This window comes from Hyperolius riggenbachi, chromosome 10 (assembly GCF_040937935.1).
Source record: "Hyperolius riggenbachi isolate aHypRig1 chromosome 10, aHypRig1.pri, whole genome shotgun sequence".
NCBI classification, from domain to species: Eukaryota; Metazoa; Chordata; class Amphibia; order Anura; family Hyperoliidae; genus Hyperolius; species Hyperolius riggenbachi.
Genome location: NC_090655.1, coordinates 238,174,507 through 238,188,022, shown reverse-complemented (window position 1 = coordinate 238,188,022; position 13,516 = coordinate 238,174,507). Strand labels below are relative to the sequence as shown.

Genomic DNA, 13,516 nt, shown 5'->3' with positions numbered 1-13,516 from the left:
TTTCATTTACAAAATGTTTAGTCAGTGTTTGTCCATTGTAAAATCTTACCTCAAATGGATTTACTTTCTGAAAATGTAGCAACATTTTTAGTCCTGTCAGGTGCATCACTGCAGAATGCTTGTTTACTGAACGTTACGGAGCAGTACAAATGATTCCTGGTCTCCCAGAATGCTCTGAGAGGAAAGTCCTGCATGACAAAACAGCCTAGGCTGTGACATCAATTGGGGGTGGGGTTTCATACCAACATACCAATATATGGAAATGTATAGCTATAGGAAGTGCTTTAGATGCTGAAACCAGGATGATTACAGCAAAAGTGGGTATCCTGAATAGCTTCTGTATATGTATATATAATATAGACATACATATATATATATATACATACACACACACACAATAATTCTGTATGAAAAAACATCCATCAACAATCAACCTAATTCACCACAAACACTGGTCATGAACGAATATAAATTAATCAACTAACAGGGAAGCATATGTCAGCTGTGTGCGGCCTGTCCAATATACTGCACAATACAAAACAATTTAATATATGTCATGCACTTGGGGATGTAGAGAGAAACTTTAAAAGACAACTGAAGTGAGAAGAATATGGAGGCGGTCATATTTATTTCCTTATTTTATTCCATATTCTTTATTTTAAACAATACCAGTTAAATGGCTGTCCTGCTGATCTATTGGCTGCAGTAGTGTTTGAATCACACCAGAAACAAGCATGCAGCTAATCTAGTCAGATCTGACAATGTCAGAAACACCTGATCTGCTGCATGCTAGTTCAGGGTCTATGGCTAAAAGTATTAGAGGCAAGGAATCAGCAGGATAGCCAGGCAACTGGTATTGCTTAAAAGAATAAATAAATATGGCAGCCTCCATATCCTTCTCACTACAGTTGCCCACTAAGATGGGCTTGAAAGAGAAGAGAGCAAAGAGAACCTCACCAGTCTGGTGGGTGGTAACACATATAGTAGGTGTGTCTGGACTCTCCAATGGATATAAGAAGCCAAGGGGTGACTCCACCCACCAAGTACCATTTATAACTGAAATAACGCTTTTCACTAAACTGACCATTTAATAAAGAGTCAACCTTGTGATAATGTTCAACCCAGGAAACAATTCACACTCAAGAAATTCCTCCATCAGTTTCTCCTCCGCATCACTGCATGTGACTTTTCTGGTGCGCAATTAGATTTCCTCTCTGCGTAAAGGTTTTCCCACAGTCTGAACAGGTAAAAGGACACTCCCCCGTGTGAATTCTCTGGTGGACGAGAAGGTGGCTGTTGTATCTGAACCGTTTCCCACACTCTGAACAGGAAAAGGGATATTCCCCTGTGTGAATTCTCCGGTGGGCAAGAAGGTGGCTGCTGTAGCGGAAACACTTCCCACACTGTAAACAGGAAAAAGGATATTCACCCCTGTGAAATCTCTGATGTGAAAGGAGGGTTTCTTTACGACCAAAACTTTTCCCACATTCCGAACAGGAAAATGGGCGCACCCCGGTGTGAATTCTCTGGTGCGCAAGGAAGTTTCCTTTGTGGCTGAAACCTTTCCCACACTCTGAACAAAAATAAGGATGGTCTCCCGTATGGCTTTTCTGATGGATAATAAGACTTCCTTTCTGAAAAAAATATTTCCCACAGTCTGAACAGGAAAAGGGCTTCTCGCTACTATGGAGCTGCAGATGCCTTTTCAAATCATATTTGTAGGAAAAACATTTGTTACACGTGGAACACAAGAAGGGCTTTTCCCCAGTGTGAGTTCTCTGGTGTCTAAGGAGCTTTGACTTACAGATAAAAGATTTCCCACACTCTGAACATGCCAAAGGTGGCTTGAGTGTGTGTGTCTTCTGGTGCAGGTAAAGACCAGCTTTAGATTTACAACATTTGCTGCACTCCGGACATGAAAATCTCTCACCGTCTGCGGCACAATGTGATGCATCCCAAGAAGATTCCTCCAGGTCAGATGGATCTGTTGCTGTATCGGCTCTGTGACGCAGCAGATGGCTGTCTAAGGTGGCAGCTCGTAATTTCTCATAAGACTCCTCCCCACTAGAGGGAGCTGTTTCTCTTCCTGTGCTGTGATCTCTGTGAACGTTGTCTTCACTAATGTAGTTGCCTCCGACAGAATATTGTGTGACACCATTATGTTCCGCAGCATCATCATCCTGCAACATAAAAGGACTCCCCGAGGTGTTCCCAGCATAATGTCCCCCTGCTGGAGGGAAAATATGTTGGTTACATGTGTGTTCTGCCATGTTCTGCAATTTAGTCATGCATATTGGCCTAGTAGCCAGGAGTGTTACAGAGCTCTATCATAGATTTGTGACACAATTGATATTCGTACAATACTGGCTTTGCTAAGTCATGGAATGGAGATGGGCCTTTCATATGGTGTACAGCATCTTCTCCTCATTTGTTAGTGCTATGATGTTATACTGAGGAATGGAGATGGACCTTTCATATGGTGTACAGTATCTCCTCCTCATTTCTTGGTACTATGATGTTATACTGAGGAATGGAGATGGGCCTTTCATATGGTGTACAGTATCTCTTCCTCATGTGTTGGTGCTATGGTGCTATACTGAGGTATGGAGATGGACCTTTCATGTAGTGTACAGTATCTTCTCCTCATTTGTTGGTGCTATGATGTTATACTGAGGAATGGGGATGGACCTTTCATATGGTGTACAGTATCTCCTCCTATTTTGTTGGTACTATGATGTTATACTGAGGAATGGAGATGGGCCTTTCATATGGTGTACAGTATCTCCTCCTCATTTGTTGGTACTATGATGTTATACTGAGGAATGGAGATGGGCCTTTCATATGGTGTACAGTATCTCCTCCTCATTTGTTGGTACTATGATGTTATACTGAGGAATGGAGATGGGCCTTTCATGTGGTATACAGTGTCTCCTCCTCATTTGTTGGTACTATGATGTTATACTGAGGAATGGAGATGGGCCTTTCATACGGTGTACATTATCTCCTCCTCATGTGTTGGCACTATGATGTTATACTGAGGAATGGAGATGGGCCTTTCATACGGTGTACATCATCTCCTCCTCATGTGTTGGCACTATGATGTTATACTGAGGTATGGAGATGGACCTTTCATATGGTGTACTGTATCTCCTCCTCATTTGTTGGTGCCATCCCATCTCATTCTACCCTGTCATTTGAAGCTCAACTGATCCTTTCAGGTTTGCTTACCTTCAAGCCAAGTCTAGCATAAAATGTATGATTAGCATATCCCTGGCCATCACTAGGAAGGAGTATAACTTTCCTACCCACAAATTTTGATTTAGCCCGGATGGAGACTATGAACAAAAATATAAACATGTTAAATAATTACCTGTGATGAGGTCTACATGAGATTCCTCTTGTTTTCCATCCTCGTTACCGGTCAAAATACTGTCATGCTCTTCCACAGGTTCCTCATCATCCCTCACATATGTATCATCTTCTTCATCATCTTCTTCCGCTTCCTCTTTAATTGTCCTCATTACCATAGACTGCTCATCACTCCTCTCATATGCCTGATCTTCCTCAAACTTCATCAGTCTTATTTCTTTACCCTTAACCCACAAAACAATAAAGATAAAAATAATATCTTGATATGTTTGAAGTCACTTTTGTGTCCAAATCCTGAGTGCCACCTACCTGATAATGGTGGGGGATGGTGTCATCTTCCTGTGGGCAATCCTGGGAATAAAGAGGACCTGTACTTCTCTCTGGTTGGATTCCGTTACTGGATCCATCTGTAGGAAACACACACTGACTGAATACGTTGTCTCTCTGTTTCACAGATGATACCCCTAATCTAGGTGGACCCTCCGTACTGCTCTCTCCTCTACAAAACATGAAAATCTCCACTAACCCAGTGATGTGAGCGGCAGCTGATTCCCCATCATGGTGATCTTGTAAATATTGTTGTGTCCTTCTAAATCCTGCCCCTCCTCAGTTTTATCTTCCCCATCTTCATCTTTCTTCTCTCCCTTAAAGGTCTTCTGATCTCTTATCATAATGTTCTCCTGATGCTTCCATACTTCCAGACGCTCCTGCTCCTCCTGCAATGCACAGAATTTAGTTAATGAGGCACAATGCAGGGAAGGGGTTAATTTGTAGTAAAGTAGTGAAATAAGTACAAATTTGCCAGCTCAGCAAAAATCACATCTTAACTGAAGACACCTACCTTCTGTTACTGGATAATATCCCAGAATTCCCAGCACTGCTCATCACCACCAGAAGCTCAGTGACACACACCGACCACCAGATACTCCCCTCCTGTTACTGGATAATATCCCATAATTCCCAGCACTGCTCACCTCTCCCACCAGAAGCTCAGTGACACACCCCCACCACCAGACACTCCCCTCCTGTTACTGGATAATATCCCAGAATTCCCAGCACTGCTCACCTCTCCCACCAGAAGCTCAGTGACACACCCCGACCACCAGACACTCCCCTCCTGCTACTGGATAATATCCCAGAATTCACAGCACTGCTCACCTCTCCCACCAGAAGCTCAGTGACTACCACCAGACACTCCCCTCCTGTTACTGGATACTATCCCAGAATTCCCAGCACTGCTCACATCTCCCACCAGAAGCTCAGTGACACACCACGACCACCAGACACTCCCCTCCTGATACTCGATAATATCCCAGAATTCCCAGCACTGCTCACTTCTCCTATCAACATCTCAGTGACACATCTAGACTACCAGACACCCCCCTCCTGTTACTGGATAATATCCCAGAATTCCCAGCACTGCTAACCTCCACCACCAGAAGCTCAGTGACATACGCCAACCACCAGACACTCCCCTCCTGTTATTGGATAATATCCTAGAATTCCCAGCACTGCTCACTTCTTACACCAAAAGCTCAGACAGTGACACACCCCCACTACCAGACACTCCCCTCCTGTTACTGGATAATATCCCAGAATTCCCAGCACTGTTCACCTCTCCCACCAGAAGCTCAGACAGTGACACACCACAACCACCAGACACTCCCCCTCCTCTTACTAAATATTATCTCAGAATTCCCAGCACTTCTTACCTCCACCACCTGAAGTTCAGGGACACACCCCGACCACCAGACACTCCCCTCCTGTGACTGGATAATATCCCAGAATTCCCAGCACTGCTTACCTCCACCACCTGAAGTTCAGTGACACACCCCGACCACCAGACACTCCCCTGCTGTTACTGGATAATATCCCAGAATTCCCAGCACTGCTCACCTCTCCCACCAGCAGCTCAGTGACACACCCCCACCACAAGACACTCCCCTCCTGTTACTGGGTAATATCCCAGAATTCCCAGCACTGCTCACCTCTCCCATCAGAAGTTCAGTCACACACCCCGACCACCAGACACTCCCCTCCTGTTATTGGATAATATCCCAGAATTCCCAGCACTGCTAACCTCCACCACCAGAAGCTCAGTGACACGCCCCGACCACCAGACACTCCTCTCCTGTTACCGGATAATATCCCAGAATTCCCAGCACTGCTCACCTCTCCCACCAGAAGCTCAGTGACACACCCTGACCACCAGACACTCCCCTCTTGTAACTGGATAATATCCCAGAATTCCCAGCACTGCTCACCTCTCCCACCAGCAGCTCAGTGGCACACCATTCCCACCAGACACTCCCCTCCTGTTGCTGGATAATATCCCAGAATTCCCAGCACTACTCACCTCTCCTACCAGCAGCTCAGTGGCACACCATTCCCACCAGACAATCCCCTCCTGTTACTGGATAATATCCCAGAATTCCCAGTGCTGCTCACTTTTCCCACCAGAAGCACAGTGACACACCCCGACCAGCAGACACTCCCCTTCCTGTTACTGAGTAATATCCCAGAATTCCCAGTGCTGCTCACCTCTCCCACCAGAAGCTCAGTGACACACCCTATACAATTATAGAGATCAGCGCTATGATGCAACAATCAGTCCCTTCAGCATATACCCCCAATGTATATAAATGTTCAGGTAACCTCCAGTATGGAGCATAAACAAATTTGTATATATATCAGTTCACAGTCTTTTTTTGTCGTCTGCGCTCTACATGGACCTTGGTATGTCCCTCTTTAACTTGAATTGGCGGGGTGAGTGCAACTCCTAAGGGAGTGAGAAACTGCTGTCTGTATCTGCGGAGCGCTGTCTATATACAATTCAAGTCAGTGACACACCCGACCACCAGACACTCCCTTCCTGTTACTGGATAATATCCCAGAATTCCCAGCACTGCTCACCTCTCCCATCAGAAGGTCAGTGACACACCCCAACCACCAGACACTCCCCTCCTGTTACTGGATAATATCTCAAAATTCCCAGCACTGCTCACCTCTCCCACCAGAAGCTCAGTGACACTCCCCTCCTGTTACTGGATAATATCTCAAAATTCCCAGCACTGCTCACCTCTCCCACCAGCAGCTCAGTGACACACCCCAACCACCAGACACTCCCCTCCTGTTACTGGATAATATCCCAGAATTCCCAGCACTGCTCACCTCTCCCACCAGCAGCTCAGTGCCACACCCCGATCACTAGACACTCCCTCCTGTTACTGGATAATATCCCAGAATTCCCAGCACTGCTCACCTCTCCCACCAGAAGCTCTGTGATCTTGCTTGTGACTTTTAGGATCTTCTGCTTATTTTTTCTCTTGGGAATCAATAAATGTCTTGGAGGCACCAAGATGGTCATCCAATCCCCAGACTTCACTGGAGGAAAAACCTGCATCGAAAGAACAACTGTGCAGTCATGAGGTTACCTAGAATCCTCCTAACCTCTCCAGTCAAGCATGGGTTTAATTAATAGAAATAAGAGTGACATCATGTTACATGTTACACCCAGTTTCCCCCCTCACCTCTCCAGTCAGCAGGCAGATGATCTCCAGGGTGAGGTTTAATATCCTCTCAGTCATATGACTCCAGTCGTCCTCCATCCTCACTGTGGTCATGTGACCTGCATAGGAAGTGTCTGTAGGTTGACAAAAAGCTGAAAGTTATCCAGAGTGCAGGATCCTGGCCTATATCAAGATGAGGATGTATTACCTGCGCAGAACACTCAGCAGAATGTATATGGGCTGCTTATTATACTTTGCTTCTCTGGGGCCGAATTTGTCATTGTGGATCAAACTAAAGTTGTCTTTATTGTCCGCAATTGTCATTGGCTCAGGTGTTTGTCATCGTCCCCATCACCAGTTTCAGGGCTTACAGTACATGTAAGATTACCCTTTCAACTTCAAGTCTCAGAATTTGGCTGCGGGCGTGTGTACTACAAGTCACAGCACTAAAAATGCACACAGCTTGCAACTGAATCAATCAAAAGCAAGAGTAAGGGCTCAGACACACTAAGGCCTTGATTCATAAAGCATTCCCGCATGCGGAAATGCTGAAAACAGCTCACTTTACCGACCACATAGCAAAATCTGTATTCATAAAGGCTTTTTCCGCATGAAAAGCCGACATTCGCAAGCAGAGTGATAAATTACCGCCTTGTGCGGTGATTATCTTAACAAAAGTAACAAATATCTATTCATAAAGATTAGAGGAAGCGGTATGCAGACGGGGATTACTGCTACCTCTGATGTGGCGAGAAGCGTGCGGAATACATTGCAGTGAATGGGACAGACCTCCCAAGCAGCTGCAGAGAGAACACCGCACGGAGGGACTCGGCCAGCTTCTCCTGTTTCCGCATGCGTAGGACAGCCTAATGCCTGCCTACAGCGGAATATCTCCACACGCCTGTCACAACTAGAAACATTTTTATGAATGACCACCCAGAAGGCTGAAATACCGACAGCGGTGTTTCCTCACTCGAATTTACCTTACCGACAGCACTTTTATGAATCGAGGCCTATAAGCGATTTTTTTGAGAACTTGCCATTGATTAGCGCTTTCTGAGCACTTTTTAAAAATTACTCCCATTCACTTTCATTAAAATCACTGCAAAAATCGTTGCCATCGCGTACGCGTCAAAACGTACGCGATCAATGCGATTTCTACATGATCTTTACAGCGATTTTTAATGAAAGTCAATGGGTGCGATTTTTTTAAAAGCGCTCAGAAAGTGTTAATCAATCGCAAGCGCTTTAAAAATAATCGCTTATAGTGTGTCTGAGCCTTAACTGCATCTTACCATTCCAACTCCAAGCTGCAGGAGCTGACGTGAAATTCACATAAACTTTGTATCAGCTTGAACTCATTAGCACCTCATCAATTTAAAGGAACCTGAAGTGAGAGGGATATTTAGGGCCCATTTCCACTTGTGCGGTGCAAATCGCCGCGGGAAAAATTTGCATGCGGATGCTGTATGCGAATTTAACCATGGCAGTGCCTGTGTGCTTTTCAATTTATTCCATGCGAATTTGCTTGCGAATTCGCATGAAAATTCGCATACACCCGCATAGCGGTCTGCGGTATGCGAATTCTGATGGCTCTGCCATGCGAATTTTTGATGCGGACGAAAACGCTCAGAAATCCTGACAAGTGGAAACATTCACTTGTATTGGCTTGTATTGGTTATGCGAATTTGCATGCGGCAAACGCATGCGAATTTGCGATAGTGGAAATGGGCCCTTAAGGTAGTCATACATCTAGTGATGAGGGGCAGATTCGAACCAAGAGACAAATCTCTCTTTGATCGAATCTGATTAGAGAGATCTGTTGGCTGTCCATACACCGCAAGCTGATTCCCAAGCAATTTCATGCTGAAATTTATCAGGAATTGGCCTTGTGAAACCACATCTGCCGCCTCGCTGGCCGGACGCTGTCCCCCTAATCTCAAATGTGCCCCTCCCCCCGGTGCAGTATACTTTACCTGTCCGTGTCCACCGCTGGCTCCATCCTCATACACATGCCCCACATGGTTGTAATGTGGCCGCGTGTAACGTGTACGTGGGGCGGGTGTATGGATGGAGGCTGGAGCCAGCGTTGGACACGGACAGGTAAAGTATAGTGCACTGGGCAGGCACATTTGAGATTAGGGAGGAAAGCGTGGGGGGTTTCGTCGGGTTTGTCGTTCATCCCGATATTACTCGCTGACACCACCGCACCCCTTATTGACCGCTACAGCCCAACATCTTGCAGCATGTCCGATCAACAGGCCAGGCCCGAAATTGGTTGCATCGTCTATCGGGTGTGCAATTGGCTGCGCCAATTTTCATCGGATCCGGTAATTGTTATCGAATCAGGTGATCGATCAGCCGCCAAGTCGATAGCCGCCTTTGGGCTGACCTCTTTGTTTCATTTTAAGCAATGCACATTGCCTGGCTATCCTGCTGATCCTCTGCCTCAAATACTTTTAGCCATAGACCCTAAGCATGCAGATCAGTTGTTTCTGACAAAAATCTAACAATATTAGCTGCATGCTTGTTTCAGGTGCGTGATTCAGACACTACTGATGCCAAAGAGATCAGCAGGGCTGATGGGCAACTGGTATTGTTTGAAAGGAAATAAACATGGCAGCCTCCATATACCACTTGAATCAAGGATACCCGAAGTGACATGTGACATGAGATAGACATGTGTATGTACAGTGCCTAGCACACAAATAACTATGGTGCGTTCCCTTTTTTCTTTCTCTACCTGAAAGAGTTAAATATCAGGTATTTAAGACAGGAAGTGACTAGAATGTGACCCTCACTGAGAAGAAATTCCCCTTTTTACCTCTTTCTTGCTCTCAGAAGACATTTTCTGCTAGGAAAGTATTTTATAGTTGGAAATTCTTATCAGTGAGGGTCACACTGTAGTCACTTCCTCTCTGAGTCAGGACTGAGTCAGTCACTTACATACCTGATATTTAACTCTTTCAGGCAGAGAAAGAAAAAAAAGGAACAAAGCATAGTTATTTGTGTGCTAGGCACTGTACATACACAGGTCTATCTCATCATGTCTCATGTCACTTTGGCTATCCTTTAAGCCTTGTACACAGATGGTTCTCGGACAAGGCTGCTGGGTGCGGTCACCTCTGAATCTAGCTCTAGGATGCAGAGTGGGCCATATAGAGGAGGCAGGACACAGATAGGGCTTCAGGGGGGATGCAGGACACGGGGGGGGGGGCACAGGGGGGATGCAGGACACAGAGGGAGCAAAACAGAGAATGCAGGATATATATGGGGATGCCGGACACAGAGGGGGATATATGGGGAATGCAGGGCACAGAGGGGCCGTATAGGAGAGGCAGGGCACAGAGGGGGCCGTATGGGAGAGGCAGGGCACAGAGGGGGCCGTATGTGAGATGCAGGGCACAGAGGGGGCCGTATGGGGAATTTAGGGTACACAGGGGGGGCCATATGGGGGATGCAGGGCACAGAGGGGGCCGTATGGGGGATGCAGGGCACAGAGGGGGCCGTATGGGGGATGCAGGGCACAGAGGGGGCCGTATGGGGGATGCAGGGCACAGAGGGGGCCGTATGAGAGATGCAGGGCACAGAGGGAGCCGTATGGGGGATGCAGGGCACAGAGGGGGCCGTATGTGAGATGCAGGGCACAGAGGGGGCCGTATGAGAGATGCAGGGCACAGAGGGGGCCGTATGAGAGATGCAGGGCACAGAGGGGGCAGTATGAGAGATGCAGGGCACAGAGGGGGCCGTATGAGAGATGCAGGGCACAGAGGGGGCCGTATGAGAGATGCAGGGCACAGAGGGGGCCGTATGGGGGATTCAGGGCACAGAGGGGGCCGTATGGGGGATGCAGGGCACAGAGGGGGCCGTATGAGAGATGCAGGGCACAGAGGGAGCCGTATGGGGGATGCAGGGCACAGAGGGGGCCGTATGTGAGATGCAGGGCACAGAGGGGGCCGTATGAGAGATGCAGGGCACAGAGGGGGCCGTATGAGAGATGCAGGGCACAGAGGGGGCAGTATGAGAGATGCAGGGCACAGAGGGGGCCGTATGAGAGATGCAGGGCACAGAGGGGGCCGTATGAGAGATGCAGGGCACAGAGGGGGCCGTATGGTGTATTCAGGGTACACAGGGGGGGCCGTATGGGGGATGCAGGGCACAGAGGGGGCCGTATGGGGGATGCAGGGCACAGAGGGGGCCGTATGGGAGATGCAGGGCACAGAGGGGGCCGTATGGGAGATGCAGGGCACAGAGGGGGCCGTATGAGAGATGCAGGGCACAGAGGGGGCCGTATGGGGGATGCAGGGCACAGAGGGGGCCGTATGGGGGATGCAGGGCACAGAGGGGGCCGTATGGGAGATGCAGGGCACAGAGGGGGCCATATAGGGGATGCAGGGCACAGAGGGGGCCGTATGAGAGATGCAGGGCACAGAGGGGGCCGTATGGGGGATGCAGGGCACAGAGGGGGCCGTATGGGGGATGCAGGGCACAGAGGGGGCCGTATGGGAGATGCAGGGCACAGAGGGGGCCGTATGGGGGATGCAAGGCACAGAGGGGGCCGTATGGGGGATGCAGGGCACAGAGGGGGCCGTATGGGGGATGCAGGGCACAGAGGGGGCCGTATGGGGGATGCAGGGCACAGAGGGGGCCATATAGGGGATGCAGGGCACAGAGGGGGCCTTATGGGGGATACAAGACACAAAGAGGGTCGTATGGGGATGCAGGGCACAGAGGGGGCTCCATTGGGGGATGCAGAACACAGACAGGGCTTTATGGGGGATGCAGGACACAGAGGGGGCTCCATGGGGGATGCAGCACACAGAGGGGGCAGTATGGGGGATGCAGGACACACAGGGGGCTTCATGGGGGATGCAGGGCACAGAGGGGGCTCCATTGGGGGATGCAGAACACAGACAGGGCTTTATGGGGGATGCAGGACACAGAGGGGGCTCCATGGGGGATGCAGCACACAGAGGGGGCAGTATGGGGGATGCAGGACACACAGGGGGCTTCATGGGGGATGCAGGGCACAGAGGGGGCTCCATTGGGGGATGCAGAACACAGACAGGGCTTTATGGGGGATGCAGGACACAGAGGGGGCTCCATGGGGGATGCAGCACACAGAGGGGGCAGTATGGGGGATGCAGGACACACAGGGGGCTTCATGGGGGATGCAGGGCACAGAGGGGGCCGTATGGGGGATGCCGGGCACAGAGGGGGCCGTATGGGAGATGCAGGGCACAGAGGGGGCCGTATGAGAGATGCAGGGCACAGAGGGGGCCGTATGGGGGATGCAGGGCACAGAGGGGGCCGTATGGGGGATGCAGGGCACAGAGGGGGCCGTATGGGGGATGCAGGGCACAGAGGGGGCCATATAGGGGATGCAGGGCACAGAGGGGGCCGTATGGGAGATGCAGGGCACAGAGGGGGCCGTATGGGGGATGCAGGGCACAGAGGGGGCCGTATGGGGGATGCAGGGCACAGAGGGGGCCATATAGGGGATGCAGGGCACAGAGGGGGCCATATAGGGGATGCAGGGCACAGAGGGGGCCTTATGGGGGATACAAGACACAAAGAGGGTCGTATGGGGATGCAGGGCACAGAGGGGGCTCCATTGGGGGATGCAGAACACAGACAGGGCTTTATGGGGGATGCAGGACACAGAGGGGGGCTCCATGGGGGATGCAGCACACAGAGGGGGCAGTATGGGGGATGCAGGACACACAGGGGGCTTCATGGGGGATGCAGAACACAGACAGGGCTTTATGGGGGATGCAGGACTCAGAGGAGGCTTCAGAGGGGTCTGGATTGCAGATGCTGCACACAAAAGGCAGCTTGGTTTGTTGGAGGCTGCATATAGCAGAAACACTATTCACCCTCTGAGCTCTGCAATGGCCGCAGACCTGCTGTTATAAAATAATCTCTCATTACCTCCTCAGCTGCCAGTCAAGCAATGTCTCCTCTCTACTCCATCAGGGACTTCCTGTCTGTGACTTTCATTTTCTATCGGATGACTGCCCTCTGTGGTGAGTAGTGACACTGCAACCTTCATTATACCACCTGTGGTGACTGTACAGCATAGTGATAGAGATACAGTATGGAGGCTGCTGTATTTATTTATGCCAATTGCCTGGCTGTCCTGCTGATATTTTTGGCTTTGGACTGATCAATGAGATGCACATAATTTTATACTAATTTGATTCAAACCTTAGCAGCTTGAGAATTGATGAATCAAATGCAGACAATGGGCTCTATTCTCAAAGACCAAACTGTTCCGCGAAATTTTACCGCTATATTTCCGCCAGCGGTAAACTCCGCATTTTTTCAGCATTCTCTAACATTTTCCGCATTTTTGCCGCATGTGGGAAAAAAGATGCGGAAACAGCCATTATTCATGCGGGAATCATGCGGTAAAAAGGTTGCATGAAAAAAAGTGTTTAAAAAAAAAAGTTAAAGTCCAGCAAGCACAGCCCTTAAGCCTCCAGACTTCATTAAAGTCAATGGGATGCGGAATATATCACCTACTACTTGTAGGTGATAAAAAATTGGTAATTAACCACCCTGGCGTTCTATTGAGATCGCCAGGGCGGCTGCGGGAGGGTTTTTTTTTAATTAAAAAAAAATTTTTTTAAAGCGCT

At 48.9% G+C, this 13,516-nt stretch overlaps 1 protein-coding gene and 1 long non-coding RNA gene across 4 annotated transcripts in view; one reads left to right on the top strand and one right to left on the bottom strand.

Annotated features, from left to right (window-relative positions):
• LOC137534983 (uncharacterized) overlaps positions 1 to 13,516 on the top strand; it is a 125,974-nt gene that overhangs the window by 97,333 nt on the left and 15,125 nt on the right. For both annotated transcript variants that reach the window (XR_011024388.1, XR_011024387.1), the window contains exon 3: positions 12,818 to 12,904. This is a non-coding gene — a long non-coding RNA (uncharacterized lncRNA). The remainder of the gene's footprint in view (positions 1 to 12,817; positions 12,905 to 13,516) is intronic.
• Positions 6 to 12,891, bottom strand: LOC137534978 (zinc finger protein 154-like). Of its 2 annotated transcripts, none has more exons than XM_068256733.1 (7): positions 12,810 to 12,891; positions 6,900 to 7,012; positions 6,632 to 6,766; positions 3,896 to 4,085; positions 3,679 to 3,776; positions 3,371 to 3,593; positions 6 to 2,230 (listed from the first exon to the last, which is right to left on the bottom strand). In XM_068256733.1, the coding sequence occupies exons 2-7, from the start codon at positions 6,990 to 6,992 to the stop codon at positions 1,173 to 1,175; spliced, it is 1,797 nt and encodes a 598-aa protein (XP_068112834.1). In that variant the 5' UTR covers positions 6,993 to 7,012; positions 12,810 to 12,891; the 3' UTR covers positions 6 to 1,172. The 2 variants fall into 2 exon arrangements, with proteins under 2 accessions (XP_068112834.1, XP_068112835.1); XM_068256734.1 differs by having other exon boundaries at positions 6 to 2,227.